The sequence below is a fragment of the Thamnophis sirtalis genome, unplaced genomic scaffold (assembly GCF_051295495.1).
Source record: "Thamnophis sirtalis isolate CommonGarterSnake01/CBP01778 unplaced genomic scaffold, rThaSir2_p1.2 scaffold_3, whole genome shotgun sequence".
NCBI classification, from domain to species: Eukaryota; Metazoa; Chordata; class Lepidosauria; order Squamata; family Natricidae; genus Thamnophis; species Thamnophis sirtalis.
This window is the reverse complement of record NW_028261383.1, coordinates 99719929-99735342: the sequence shown is the minus strand read 5'-3', so window position 1 is coordinate 99735342 and position 15414 is coordinate 99719929. Positions and strand designations below refer to the sequence as shown.

The 15414-nt window shown below is 41.0% G+C and overlaps 1 protein-coding gene across 2 annotated transcripts in view; it reads left to right on the top strand.

The window, feature by feature from the left end:
• PPP2R2B (protein phosphatase 2 regulatory subunit Bbeta) overlaps positions 1-15414 on the top strand; it is a 272126-nt gene that overhangs the window by 242888 nt on the left and 13824 nt on the right. For both annotated transcript variants that reach the window (XM_014058886.2, XM_087709600.1), the window contains one exon: positions 8151-8315. In XM_014058886.2, coding sequence (XP_013914361.1) covers positions 8151-8315 — 165 coding nt within the window. The remainder of the gene's footprint in view (positions 1-8150; positions 8316-15414) is intronic.

Genomic DNA, 15414 nt, shown 5'->3' with positions numbered 1-15414 from the left:
GATAAGAAGATTAATCATTTCAAATCTAAGTACTTTAAAGTGGGTACCATTCAGATAGGGTGTACGATAAACTTTAATTATATCACCCCAAAAAAATCTAGGACATGTAAAGGCAGCTGTTCATTCTGGTTAGTCACACACTGGGGACATGACCAGCAAACTGGACCTCCTTATCTGTCTCAAACAGAATTTTCATTTGTGAGTGGATAAGAAAGAAGTTATGGCCACCTATTCAATTTCCCCATCGTATAGCATTAAAGAAAGTAATCTTCACACACAGAAACCTTTTCTCAATAATCTCTAAGGGAATGGGATGTTCTCAGTCTCCCATTCACTCCCTTTAACAGCAGGGACTTAATTTATTTTCCACATGGGGCAAAGCAAGTCTCAATGCTTTTTTCCTCTCCTCTCTGCTCTTTCTAAACTAAGATTTCAAAAAGCCAATACACTTACCTCATGCTGAGTTTTTACTACTGTAGTGTGGAAGCTTAACACTAGTAGCCTCTATGTTAAGACGTGACTGAGGGCACCAGTATTTGCACTAAGCGGGGATTTCAAAAAGACCAAAATATGTATGAGATCATGACTCCTTCAGTGTTTTGCCTTGTGACAATCTTAGATCAAAAACAGTGGCGGAAGTTCTCTCAGCCAGAATGATTAATATTGGAAATGCTAACAATCTTTGTCTTTTGGGTGGCTTTATTTTGTCTGAAGAGGAGAAAAATAAAAACAAGATTACAATTCCTTCCTCTTAGACCAAAGGGACCATCATTACCTGGAGGTTAGTTGATAGTGCGGGGAAAAATCAATCAAGACAATAAAAGGCTGGAGATGTAATTAGCGTAGACACAAACATTTTTTTGTGAGCCTTTTCCCCCTTGCTTGTTTCCTTCATCCCAGATTTTTTTAATGTAGCCTACTTATTTTACTCAGAAAATAACGGTCTACAAAAAAAATATTGTATTCATCCTGGATCTTCTCTTCATTTAGATATAAAGTGACTTCTAAATTGAATCTTAAAATAGACATATAATGCTAGCTGTAATGTGAACTTTGCTACAGATCTCTGAACTTTTCTTCTCTTGCACCTAACCATGGTACAAATGCCTCATGAAAACATCTTTTATTTGTATAAAAATGCCTTGACCTCTTTTCTGGCCCATATGTGAGACAGGCTTAAATCTTCCTTGGCTATACCAGTGTTAAATTAAAATAACATTTCCTCTCTTTGTTCTGTCACCATCAAAGGTATATAAGATTGGCTAGGTTTTGTCCCCCAATGTTGTGGCCTGCCAGCGGAGCTGATGGCAGACTCAGACAATGAGGAGGTTGGGGAGGAACATGGGCCAGTCTTAGAGTCTGGGGAAGGTTCTGATGAGTGCTCTGCTTCGGAAGCAGAGATGGGGCCTGAACCTTCCGATAGTTATCACCTGCCTTCGTGTCAGAGATCAATGGGGCAGAAGAAGAGATGGAGCCTGTTCCCGATGTGTGCATAGGCAGAGCTGCCAAGAGAAGGGAAAGTTAAGAAACAAGGGCTGACTCGGGAGTAAAGGCACAGGTGGACAGTGAATGGCCCCTCCCATAGGGAATAAAGAGGAGCGAAAGGGGAGTGGAGTTTACAGGAGACCACTAGTTCGCTTCATTAGTGTGAAGATTTGTTCGTGACTGTCAGACACTCCTTGCCAAGTATTTTCTTGTACAGCATTACATTTGGAAGATATCGGCCTGGCAGCTCTCCAAGCCTGATAAAGTCTGTGGTTGTAAATTCACCCTTGAAAAACTGTTTGCTGGGATTTTGCTAGAAGTGAATGAGACGAATTCACATTAATTAAAAGGGGTTTTGTTGGGACAAGGAGTCTGCTTTGTGATTTTGTGACGCCTAGCTCAGAACACCCATTTTCTTGAAGGGCAGTCAGACGACTGTGCAGATTGGAAAGAAGGGAAGTAGAAGTTGGATAATAATTGACAGTTGGGAAAACCAAGTTCATGTATAACATTATATTGGCTTAAGGATGGATGGATAGTATTATTTGTGACTAGTGGGTCTTACCTTGGAAAACTATAGCTCTTTTGCAGATATAATATTGGCTAGGAACCCTGTTCCCGCTAGAGCATGTAATAGTTTGATGATTTAGTCCTCATTAGCTCTCTTTTACTATTTGACATTTTTTCATTTTTACAAGGTATGCACTCAATACCATTTCATTTTTAAAGGAAGCTAGATTTATTTATAGGCAGTTAATTTGGACATATTATAAATATATGAATGCATTTTATTTATTAAACATATAGCTTGCCTTTCAGGAGCTCCATAGTGGTCCCTTCTCCAGTTTTTTCCAAGCTTGTTGAGACTGGAGAGAATGATTAGCCCAACATTACTGACTGAATTTCCATGGTTGAGACTTAACCTGTGTTTCCCCTGGGTGAAAAGAGGAAGAAAGGGGAGATACTGAATATATTATGAGGGACAGTTGAAGTAATCAGAATGCTGTAAGATTGTCTTCTTGAAAAAGAAATGAAGGCTGCAGTCTTAACTATGTTCACATAGATAGGGAATATACCAAGACATACTTCCAAATAAGCATGCATAGAATTTCATGGAATATAGTAGAAGGCTTTTGTCAGTTCACAACTGAGAATAGAGGTAAACAAAAGAAAATTATTCAGATAATTGAAGATTGTGTACTATCCATAGCACAACATATAACCAATCTTAATTGATCAAAAAAAAAAAAAAAAAGGCAAGTAGGTTTGAATCTGGTTACAAGCGTAGAAGACCGAGTCATCCAAAACCTCTAGGTGAGACTGGAAAAAAATTTAAAAGTAAAAAAAGCAGTGGCAAAGTATTTCTATTCTTTTACCAAAAACATGACATGGATAACTCTATGTAGTTAACCAAAGTTGATTTGACAGAATCCATTTCTGTTTATAAGAACAATAAGGAATATAGCAAAACATTAGGCCAAGTAAACAGGGAGCAACATGTGTTTGAGATCTATGGGAGCATAACTAGAAGCTTCTGGAAAGCATTAGATCCTTTCTTTCTCTAGCTTCTCAGTTGATCTATCTTGGCAAAAGTTTGCACTCTTCACCCCTCTGTTCCTGCATAGTATGGATATGTTGGATAATGGTCCTAATAATAGGTGTAGAGATGCTCTTAGTAGTAACCTGTACGAGTAACCCAGAGGTGGGTTGCTGCCGGTTTGGCCTGGATCAGCTGAACCGGTAGTAGTGGTGGAGGGAGGCTCTGCCCACCCGCCTGGACACATTAGACACAAGCATGTGTGGGAGCACGCCCGAACCAGTAGTAACCAAATTGGCAACCCACCACTGGAGTAACCCTTAGAGCAGTGATGGCGAACCTATGACACGCGTGTCAGTGCTGACACGCGTAGCCATTTGGGGTGACACGCACAGGATTTCATGCGATTCATCCTTGGCTCCTGCACGGCCGCCGAGGATGAAAGAATCTGTGCTGGAGGAACGGGGGGGGCGGGATGTGTGATCTCCCCCGCCCACACTCACTTACTGTATCGCCGCCGCCCCTTTCTGAGCGCAGGGGCTGCTGGTAAGGCGTGCGTGCCATGCGCACACACGTCATCAGCGCGGCGAGGGAGGACCCGCAGGAGAGGAGCGCGGGAACAGTGCGCGCCTCTCTCCAGTCAGGCCGGCACAGAGAGTCTACTCCTGGTTAGTTAAAGAATTCACCCTCCCCCTCACTTATCTCAGTTCACGGCAGGGCTGTGGAGTCTGCTGCTTCCAGCTCCACGTCCTCATCAACATGCCGCTCGCGTCACTAGGAATATTCATAGCAGGGGCGGGCTGGAGCGTCATGTTGATGAGGACGTGGAGCTGGAAGCAGCCGACTCCACAGCCCTGGTTCACGGCACCCCAAACAAGTTCAATAATATCAAGGGCAACATACGAAATCGACTGATGAACAAATTAGTTACTAAGCAGGTATGTTAAATAATTTGTTTTTGGTTTATTAAATACAATTATATATTGCAATTATACATTTTTGTAGTTTAAACTATAAATTGCGCAAAATTATGTTTTTGTCGAAGTGACACACAACGCGAGTTATGCTCGATTTTTTGCCGATTTTTGACACACCACGCCAAAAAGGTTGCCCATCACTGCCTTAGAGGATTTGTGATTTTGCTCTGGGAAAAGAAGATGAGATCATGGGATGGATTGTTTGGGGGAAATGCTTTATACCCAATTCTTCATAATTACAGGTTCTCTCAGTACAGAGAAATCAAGGGGAAAAGCTACAATTCTGTTGCCTTCATTGCAACTAGCAGCATGTAGAAACATTTTGATAATGGGAAATCAATTGCAAGTCAGACCCTGCTTTCATTTCCTCCACTCTTATGCTGGTCCCAAGTGACACAGAAAGGATCCAATAAAAGAGAATATATGTAGCTCAGGGTTGAACTATGGAGTCCTGCAGTGCTGTCAGAGAGCACCAAGGACTCCACAAACAGAAAAGATTTATTTGGTGGCTTGTAATGGAAAACTATATTCTCAGTTGCCTAGCAAGATTTCTTTTTCATGGCCTTCAATAAAATAAGATAAAATTGTAATAGCCTTTGTTTAGCCTGTTTTGTTTTGTTTTTTTGAATGAAAAAAAATACTTTCCATTAAGTTGCAGCTCCCCAATCACCTCTATGATTCAAGATCAGAAGACAGTACTTAATATGCCTTAGGCAGGTACTTCTCTACTCAAGAGTAGGGTGAAAATAACCTGCTGTGATTGTTTGTAATGTCTGAAAGAGGGGGTTATGTATCTGCAGCCAAACCCAATTAGAAGCCTGCGTCCATTCTGGAATCTTGCCTTCTTGGAATTCCTAACATGGAAAGCATGCTGATGTAGATAACATTTCTTTTTCATTCAGCTGTTTTTCAGTTCTTTTCAATTACTATATATGGGTCTCTAAAAGCAGCTAAATACACATGAATATATATATTTAAAAAAAACGAAGCTTGGGGTGGGAACCCATAATGCTCCCAACTTTGTTGTTGTACAGGTAGTCCTCACTTTACAACAGTTCAAAGATACTGAAAAGGTGGCATGGCCATTTTTCAAAGTTGCAACCTTTGTAGCATCCCTACATGATGATGTGATCAAAATGCAGACGGTTACTTATGATCATTGCTGTGTCCACAGGTCACGTGATCACCTTTCGCAACCTTTTGACAAGCAAAGTCAATGGGGAAGCCCAATTCACTTAACATCTGGGTTTCTAATATATCAACTGCAGGGATTCATTTAACAATTGTGGCAAGAAAGGTCATAAAATGGAGCAAAACTCACTTAACAACATAAATTTTGGGCCCAGTTGTGGTTGTAAGTCAAGGACTACCTGTACTTAGATTGCATGCTTAAGGATGTGATGACCGTATTTCCACCTGTATTTTACTTCTTAACTGTTCATCCATAGGAATGCCATTGTTTTCTCTAATGGGGGATGATATTTTGGATTTGAAATGGTTAGAAATGGCTGCCACTAAGGATGGGTTTGAAGAATAGCTTCTCTCCCAAGTAGCAAGGTTCACGATCCCTGTTAATAATGAATGTTAACCTTCTTTTTTAGGCTTAAACAAAATGTCACTCACTTTTCTTCCTGCCAGTTTTCACTTCCCCTTACTTCAAGAGTTCCCGGTCTTGAGTCATGACCTCCAGGGTCACAGTACAGGGCGGGGCATAACCTTTTCCTAGGGGGTCACAGCAACACTTGTAATAACAACACAAATAATTCATACACCATTCGAAAGCCCATCAAAAACTGAGTTTATTGACACGATTTAATAGTCAGTATGACCACCATTAGCCCTTCGAACAGCATTCAAACGAGGTGGATAAGAACACAACAAATCTTCAAACAGTTCCGTTCGATTTTCCAGATTTTCCAGAGGGCGGGGCATAACCTTTTCCTAGGGGGTCACAGCAAGATCGACAGCAGTTTACAACTTCCGCGACACCTCATTTTAAAGACCATAAAAAACTGAATTGAATGAGCTATTAAATGTTAAATTTGTTTCGGTTGAAACTTTGAGAATGAATTTGGAAACTGTGTTGAAAAATCTGGAAAATCGAACGGAACTGTTTGAAGATTTGTTGTGTTCTTATCCACCTCGTTTGAATGCTGTTCGAAGGGCTAATGGTGGTCATACTGACTATTAAATCGTGTCAATAAACTCAGTTTTTGATGGGCTTTCGAATGGTGTATGAATTATTTGTGTTGTTATTACAAGTGTTGCTGTGACCCCCTAGGAAAAGGTTATGCCCCGCCCTGTAGTTGTGAGGGAGGTTGCTATGTTTGGGGACTTATGTGATCAGAACTGCAGATTGGCTAAACTTGTTTTGGCTTGGCTGAAGCAAAGCAGAGAGCAAAGTGCTGGAACAGCGCCAATTCATCCACACCACAGGATGAATTGGCAAGGCAAACACTGCACCAGTTTGCAGCAGAAGGGGAAGACACATAGTCTCATTTCCACTTGAGTGCCAATGGCCATGGAGATGCTACTGGCATTCGAGGACATAACTGGGGCTGCTAGGCTGGTGAAGTCAGGAGCCTTAACTTTTCTCCACAGCATAATTCTTGATCCTAAAAGTGTAAATCCAGGCTCAGGATTGTCAACCACATAAATTTGCTCCAGCTAGATATTTGGCAGTTGAAAGCAGATTGCCCTCAAGATTGGTGAAGAAGGATAATCTTGCTCAGTAGTCAACATCAAAGGCAAAGGGAGACTATTTCTGCCCACAAACTCACAACATCCCAGAGATAAAGAACAGACATGATTAAATTCCTCATTAACTAACCTCTCTATTTCATTTGACCAGTTTGCTTATTTTCCTCAGACTATTTCCCCTGATAATACAGATTGATTTTGCTTTCTGAAAAGAAAAGTCTATTGTGTAGCTACATCAGGTTGTTGACTAATGAATGGGGAGTAGTTTAGAGTCAATACCTGGACTGAGGTTGATAGTAGATAGAACAAAGCATTTGTGCTTCCACACAGGAAAATGTGGTAGGGGGATGGATAAGGAGTTTATAATCCTAACATATCTAGTGGAAACCAAGGGAGGGAAGCATGGCAAAGAGGTGAAATGAGGATTTGCCCAAATAATTGAGAAACATGTGCTACTTTTCTTCTAATTGTTGAATTGCTTTATCTTCCAAAAAGTGGACAATCTTGGGAGCCGAATCCCACTGATGTGTATAGTTAGAAAAGGTAGGATTTTTTTTTTTGTACAGGTAGTCCTCAACGTAACACAATTGAGGCCAATATTTCTGTTGCTAACTGAAACATTTGTTAAGTGAATTTTGCTCCATTTTACAACCTTTTTTGTCACAATTGTTAAGTGAATCATCACAGTTGTTAAGTTAGTAACACAATTGTTAAGTGAATCTGACTTCTAGCTTTGAATAGTCACTAAATGAATTGTTGTAAGTTGGGGACTACCTGTAGTAAACTTTTCTTGCATTGGTGGTAAATATAAGAACTAGAAAAAACAAAGGTTGTTAAAGAGGAATTGATCTATTAACTAAGCAGAAATATGAATTCTGGGATTTGTAATTAAGAAGAATTGCAAGAACTGTAATGAAGTAGAGTTTGGAATTAAAGCAATGTGAAAAATCCATTATTTTCTCTGAATCAAAAGATGGTAACATGGAGAGCTTTGACAGATTTATAATGAAAACTCCTATTGCTATATAGGGATTTGCTCCATGACAAGTCTTTTTATTTTCTTACTTCATATCAATATAATGTCAAGACTAATTATGTTAGAATATATATGTAGCCAGAACCATTAAGGATTCTCATCTAAGTGTGGAAATAGAATTTTACTAAGAAGATGCTCAGTTGCTGGATAAATGCTGGAGTTTTTACTCAGCAGGTATTTGAGAGTAGATGAAACATGTCCCTTTGTCACTGATTCCATTTTACCTCATAAAAGTCCTGTGTGTTAAGAGTGTTCTAAAATGGAAAGTACTGGATCAAAGTTTCCCTAGTGAATGAATAGCAATTTCAACACAACCCTGACTTAACATGCTCTGTCATATCCTAAATCATCCTGAGGTTAGTTTTTAAAAATTCTACCTTGTGTTATTTATGTTGCCTTGACTCTTGTGCATCAGATATTGTAGATATAAAACCAGCAAACATGGAAGAATTGACAGAAGTGATTACAGCTGCAGAATTCCATCCACATCACTGCAACACCTTCGTCTATAGCAGCAGCAAGGGGACAATAAGATTGTGTGACATGAGAACGTCTGCTTTGTGTGACAGACACTCCAAATGTGAGTATGCTCCAGCCATGTGTTCAAACATATAGTAAAAAGGGAATTTTGTATTATGGAAGGATTTCCCCTAGCACAGGGCTCGGCAACCTTAAACACTCATAGAGCCGCAAAGGTCCTAACCGGAAGCCTCCCATTCAATTCTGGAGCCAACCAGAAGTCTGGTACCCCCATCGTAAAGTCTCCTCCTAGCGTGGCGTCCTTTTTCCTCTACCTATCCTAACTGAAAACCCTATCAATTGTGGAGCCGACTGGCAACCAGGAGCCACAGCAGAGGGAGGAAAGAGCCACATGTGGCTCCAGAGTGACGGGTTGCCGACCCCTGACCTAGCATATAAAAGAAAAATGCATGTTTTGTTTGTGATAAGTGTCCTCCATTTATCCTTGTACAAGATAAAGCTATAAGAAAAAAGTACAGTAACCTTTTCCTTTGGTGATCAATGACTCCTTTCTACTTTGCTAACTAACATGAGGAATGATCCTTTCCTTTGCCTGTGAAATCCATCCTACTGGAACAAGTAACACCAAGAAAACACTTCCATAACTGATTCATTGGTTTTCAGGTATCTTCTTTGGATTGTTCAGAAAATACACAAAAAATGCCTGGATGGCGCAGGAGGAAATGGCATAAGCAGTGGAGTGCTGATTTCATGTGTGGGAAACGTGGTTACACCACTAGGTTTTGTCACTATGAAAGAGGAAAAAATGGAATGGTTACCAAGAAGGACCCAGTTTAATTCTATTTTCTTTCAACAAACAAGAGATAACATTTCTTCCATTTTTCACTTGAAAATTTTTAGAAATGGAATTGCTTACCAACTTCAGAACATTTCTGAATGTTTGAAGTTCAAACGTTGACTAAAATGGAGAATTTGCAACAGGTGGAAATATTAAATTACGGTCTTATTTTGATTAACAGGGGTGAATGAGCAGCTAAGGATCATCTGTATAATATAATTGGAATGTAAATAGAGGCTTCATTCATTTTCAATCTCTGAAAATAGAGGTTGAATAGAAATTGTTAAAGTTAATCTCAAAATAAAGTTAACATAGTCTGAAATTAATCTTTTTTTATAAATAAGAGTTTAAAGTGAGGAATTCTTTATTGTGACTCACTGTAACCGAAGTGTATTCGGGTATTGCTGTTGTTTTGTGAGTTCTTAGATAATTGTCTCTAAATTACACCAAGCAAATCAGATTTTTGGATATGAAGTGGTATTTATCCAGACATAATGAATTATGGTTTACTAAAAAAAAAAAAAAGCAATACAAGCTTTAGTCTGTTTCTCCTCCCTCCTTTATCTCCAAAGGAGAAAATCAGAGGTATTTGGTTCTAATTTGCATAAAATTATCCTCTGATTTAATATCTAAGAATGCAATCACAGGTGTCCATAAATCATAGCTTGCCTGTAAACCAGGGTTATGCCCTATATCACAAAGGAAGTGATTGAGACAGTAATCCAGATTAAGATATGCTCCCACTTGTTCCTGCAATGATATATCATGGTTTGGTGCTAGAGTTGAACCAATTTATATCTGCTTTTCAATATACCAGGAGTGTCAAACTCGCGTCATCACCGCAGCATCACATGACATATCATGACTTTCCCCCCCTTCGCTAAACCGGGTGTGGCCGTGGCCAGTGCGTGATGCATCTGACCCGCAGGCGTGAGTTTGACAACCCTGTCCTATACTATGTTTTCCATTGTTTCTTGAACAAGATCCACATTTTAACTTCTATAAATATTGATCAAAAAAGCTAGCTGGTCTTTGGGTTTCTGATGTGCACATGCATGCCAGCCAGCTGGTATTCGTGCACACTGGCGCACCGGAAACCCGAAGACCAGGTAGCTGACACACACATGTGCACCAGACAGCTGGTCTTTGACTTTCTGGCACTCCAGTGCACGCAAAGACCAGCTGGCTGGTACGCATGCACATGACAAAAACCAGAAGAGCAGCTGACAATGGTGCGCCTGCCCGCAGAGAGGGCTCTGCATGCCACCTCTGCACACGAGCCATAGGTTTGCCATCATGGTTCTATGACAGTGATGGAGGACCTTTTTTTTTGTGCGCATGCCAAAAGTGGGTGGAGCATAGTGGGGTCGTGCATGGGTGTACCACACCCATAATGCTATGCGCACAAACACAGTTTGCAAGCATGCACGACCAGTGCTCCCTCCCATTTTTGGCGTGCTTTTTACACCCTCCCCGGGCTCCAGACGCTTTATAGGAGCCTGGGGAGGGCAAAAACAGCCTCCCCCGTGCCCCCCGGAGGTCCTCCAGAGGCTTCAGGAGTTTCCCTGAAGCCTCTGGTCTGCGAAAAAGTGGCCTTACGGGCAAACCGGAAGTTCAGGAACCGACTTCCGGTTTGCTTGTAGGGCCGGTTTTAGTCCTTTGGAGCCTTCAGTAGCTCCCCTGAAGGCTCCGGAGGACTAAAACCCACCCTACGAGTAACCTGGAAGTCACTTCCCAGCTGACAGGACAAGCCTTGCGTGCCCTGACAAATGGCTCCGCGTGCCATAGGTTCGCCATCCCAGTTCTAGGATAAAAAAGTTTCCAGTGCCTATATTGCTATTGTAATTTACAGTGCTCTTTTGCTACCGAATCAGTTCCCAACCTCTAATAACCAGCTTCTTGAAATTATCTCTTCAGTCTTATCTCTCCGACTTAGTGGGAAATGTCATAGCAGCCAATTATTTGGCTTCTGCAAATGTCTGATTGTATACTGATATCTATCGCTTGAATTCCTTGGTTAGCCTGGGGTTTTTTTCTTCACTCCTTCCTCCCGCTGTCTGATTACTATAAAATAGACAGTTCAGTTCAGATTAAATATATTAGTAATAAGACGCAAGCTGGAATCATTTCCTTCCTTTCCCAACAACAGATCCCTGGGCTTGGTTAGTGTTATTCCTTTGTTCTGTTGCTGCTGCTGCTGCTGCAGTGTCCTTTAGAGCACATTCAAAGCAATTGTGAAAACAAGTTCAGATTGATCTCTCCCTTGATGGCCGATATTGATTCTCTCCCCCCCCACCCCACCATCCTTCAGAAGTGCAGCTCCTCAGTCGATTGTGATTCAGCAGACCTAGAAGTTGGAATTTAGGCTGTTCATCAAGATTCAAAATAAATGCAATTCTGCCCTTTAAAGATGATCTTCCCTACCCCCAAAGGAAATCTTTGATAAATGTGCTTTAAATGCCTCTTCTCTAGCACATCCCAGACCTGTGGTTTATTCCTCGGTTTTAATTTAAAAAGCCGACTCACAATTCTTCTCTGGGCAAAGAGCATTCTTGTCATAAATATGGCTGTTCACATCTCATGATCTGTCCTGGATCTTTAGTGAAAAGAAGGACCAGGGATGATATGATAGCACTGTTTCAATATCTAAGGGACTGCCACAAAGAAGAGGGAGTCAACCTCTTCTCCAAAGGCAGAATGAAGGCAGGACAAGAAGCAATGGATGGAAACTAACAAAGAAGAGAAACAACTTAGAACTAAGGAAAAATTTCCTGTCAGTTAGAACAATTGATCAGTGGAATGACTTGCCTCCAGAAGTTGTGAATGCTCCAACACTGGAAGTTTTTAAGTAGAGATTGGACAACCATTTGTCTGAAATGGTATAGGGTTTTCTCCCTGAGCAGGGGGGTGGACTAGAAGGCCTCCAAGGTCCCTTCTAACTCTGTTATTCTGTTAATACAGTTTTGTACCACCTTCATTGGCAAGTATGCCAGTACTCTCTTTCCTTACCACCCCTTTCCTTTATTACTTGGGAAACATGTATTAAATGGGATTGTGCAAGAAGGGCTGCTGCATTTCCCTGCCAGTTCTGATTGGTGCTCCTGGATTATGTAAACTCACTTTTTCATCTTTGATAGATTCTACTTTCAAAATGCATTCCTCTTCCTCACTGGCATTTGTAAGGTTTGACTTGCTAAAAAAAATCATTTACCTGACACATTGCAGTGAGATACTGTGCCTGGTGCAGCAGAGAGTTGGCGAGAGAAGGAGAAATGGGTTAGGAGAAGCACAGGAGCTTATAATGCAGTTGATTTCAATGCAGTTGTATTTTTAATGAGAGCAGAAAGCAGGAAGTCTTGACTGAAAAGGGAAAATGTAGGAAGAGAAATGTAATGTCTTCAGTTTCTTTTCCAAATTGTCAGGTCAATTTGGCAGACCTTGAAGCAGCCGAACAACCTTCCAAATCACAAGCAATTTTTAACCTTTTTCAGGTTCTTGTTCCCAGTTCTGTGCATATATATGCCCTTAGATTGTCTTATAATGGCATGTCTTTTCATGGCCCACACCATCTTCACTGGGTGAATATGCCCAGCAGTTGGACAATCTGCCATCCAATGTCTACCTCCAGAAGTTGCCAGCAGATCACATTCACCATTTTTTTAAAGTCACCTAACCAAGTTCACTGTTGTTGTTGCCTTCTACTCTCTTTTTCAGTCCCTTTCTATTAATTCTCTACTTGCTTCAATCCAACAACACTCCTATTATCCAAACATACTGTATATCTTAACTCAATGTCTACCACTATCCCTTCTTTCGTTTTCCATCGAGGACTTCTATCACTTTCTCCATTTTCATCTCTTCTTATTATCACTGGAATTTCAATCCATCCACACTCAGAGCAATTTTGGGGGGAAATAATTGCAGAAGAATGTTTAAATCCTTAATTAAAATTCTTTAAGTTTGATCAAAGGTGAACCTCATGGTTGCTTAAGCATTTGGTATTGATTTCATCACTGTAAGGAAAGGGCCGACGTATCTTATGTGTGGGAGCAATAGAAATTTAGTACTACAAATAGTCCTTTTTACAACCATTTCTTTAGTGAACCGTTCAAAATTTCAGTGGCACTGAAAAAACGACTTATGACCATTTTTGACACATAAATCTGTTGCAACATCTTTGTGGCCATGTGATAAAAATTCAGTCACTTGGCAACTGGCATGTATTTATGATGGTTGCAGTGCCCCAGGGTCACGCGATCACATTTTGCGAACTTCTCACAAGCAAAGTCAATGGGGAAATTAGATTCAGCTTACAACAATGTTACTAACTTAACAACTACAGTGATTTACTTAACAAATGTGGCAAGAAAAGTCATAAAATGGAGCAAACGTCACTTGCCTACTGGTTTGCTTAACCACAGAAATGTTGGGCTCAAATGTGGTCGTATGTTGAGGACTACCTGTGCTACAATCTCTCCTTTTTCCTTTCTCCTCATTTGTCCCACATAAGTTCAGGTTCTTCTTCTTTTTCCACTTTGCTTACCTAGTTCTTAAGAGAAAAGCTATCAATGTATGACAGGATGAGGGTTTCTGATTATCAGCTGACTTTTTGAGGAGCCTGATATTTATTAGAGGTAAGTCAAAATGACTTACTAAGGGACACGGTGTCTCAGTGGCTAAGGCGCTGAGCTTGTCGATCAGAAAGGTCCGTAGCTCAGCAGTTCGAATCCCTAGTACCGCCTAGCAGAGTTGAGCTCCCATTACTTGTCCCAGCTTCTGCCAACCTAGCAGTTTGAAAGCATGTAAAAATGCAAGTAGAAAAATAGGAAACACCACAGCAGTGCTCCATGCATCTTCGGTGTTTAGTCATACCGGCCACATGACCCCAGAGACATCTTCGGATAGCACTGGCTCTTCAACTTTGAAACAGAGATGAGCACCGCTCCCTAGAGTCGGGAATGACTAGCACATATGTGCGAGGGGGACCTTTACCTTTTAATATAACTTACTATAAGGTCACCCATGCAATTTCTGTGCCCTTACAGTATAGAACGTGAGGCTCAGAGGCGGGTTCCTACTGTTTCAGACTGGTTTGGCCAAATAGGTAGTAACTCAGCCAGACACATGACCGTGTCAGTTCTATCCTGGGCACCGCCATCTTTATTTTCTGTTCTGAACATGTGCAGAACAATCTTCATTGAAAAAAAAATGTAATTTTTCCCTTTTTTAATGGTGTGTGCATGCCAATCCAATAGATGTCCCAGACATGAGCCGTTTTTCACAGAAACTGAGGTGTTTTTACCTTTTCCCAGCCTCTAGAAGCACTTCGCAGGCTTCAGCAGGGCTCGGAGAAGGCAAAAATGCCCCTGTTTTGTGAAAAATGGGTGAAAAACAGGCCGTTTTTTGCAAAAACCAAGTTGTGTTTGCCTTTCCCCAGCCTCCAGAAGCACTTTGTAGGTGTCAGCAGGGCTGGGGGAAGAAAAAAATGCCTGCGTTTTTGCGATAAACGGACCATTTTTCACCCGGTTTTTTGCAAAAACAGGGGCATTTTTCCCTTCCCCCAGCCTTGCTGAAATCTGCAGTGTTCCTGGGAGCCAGGGAAGACAAAACCTTTTTTCTTACCAGGTAGTTTGCAGGCGGACCCTTAGCTCCAGTGAGGCTGGAGCTCCACCCGCCTGTCAAAACTTTTCGTTACCGTTTCGGTGGGCATGGCTTGGTGAGGGGGGGTCATGTGACTGAGTGTGCATGAGTGATGTCAAGTTGGCCACACCCACTCAGTGTCATGCCCCCCATCTAGCCACGCCTACCAAACCGGTAGTAAAAAAATTTGAGACCCACCCCTGCTGTGACTCCCTGTTCCTAATCCAGCACTTTAACCACCAGACCATACTTTCTCTCAGGGATGATATAATGTATGGAATGTTAACTCAGTTCTTCATATCATATTTGCTTGGTAGCGTTTGTGTAACTCAGAAACATAAATAATCAGAAAACAAAATCTGCTTGTGGGCATCAAAGCAGCTTTCTAGCTGAACCTTCGGCGTGCTCTTGGATTTCAGAAGAGATGCTGCTCTTTATAAAACTGTCTTGTACTTGGTAGGTAGCCACTGCAGAAGATGAAGTGCTCTAGGTTTCCTTCCCAGGGCACTCTCAAGGGTAACATCTCTGAACAAAATTTTGACAGAGAAATAAGATTCCTGGGAAAAGTAATCCAATTTTTTAAATGGCTCTACTGTTAGTCATTCAATTTTAATTTAATTTAGAGCCTTTTTCTAGAGCTTGAAAGACAAAGCTTCATTAAAGTTTCATTCCATCAAACTTGTATTCATTTACATTTTTGATATAATCATATATTTCCAAT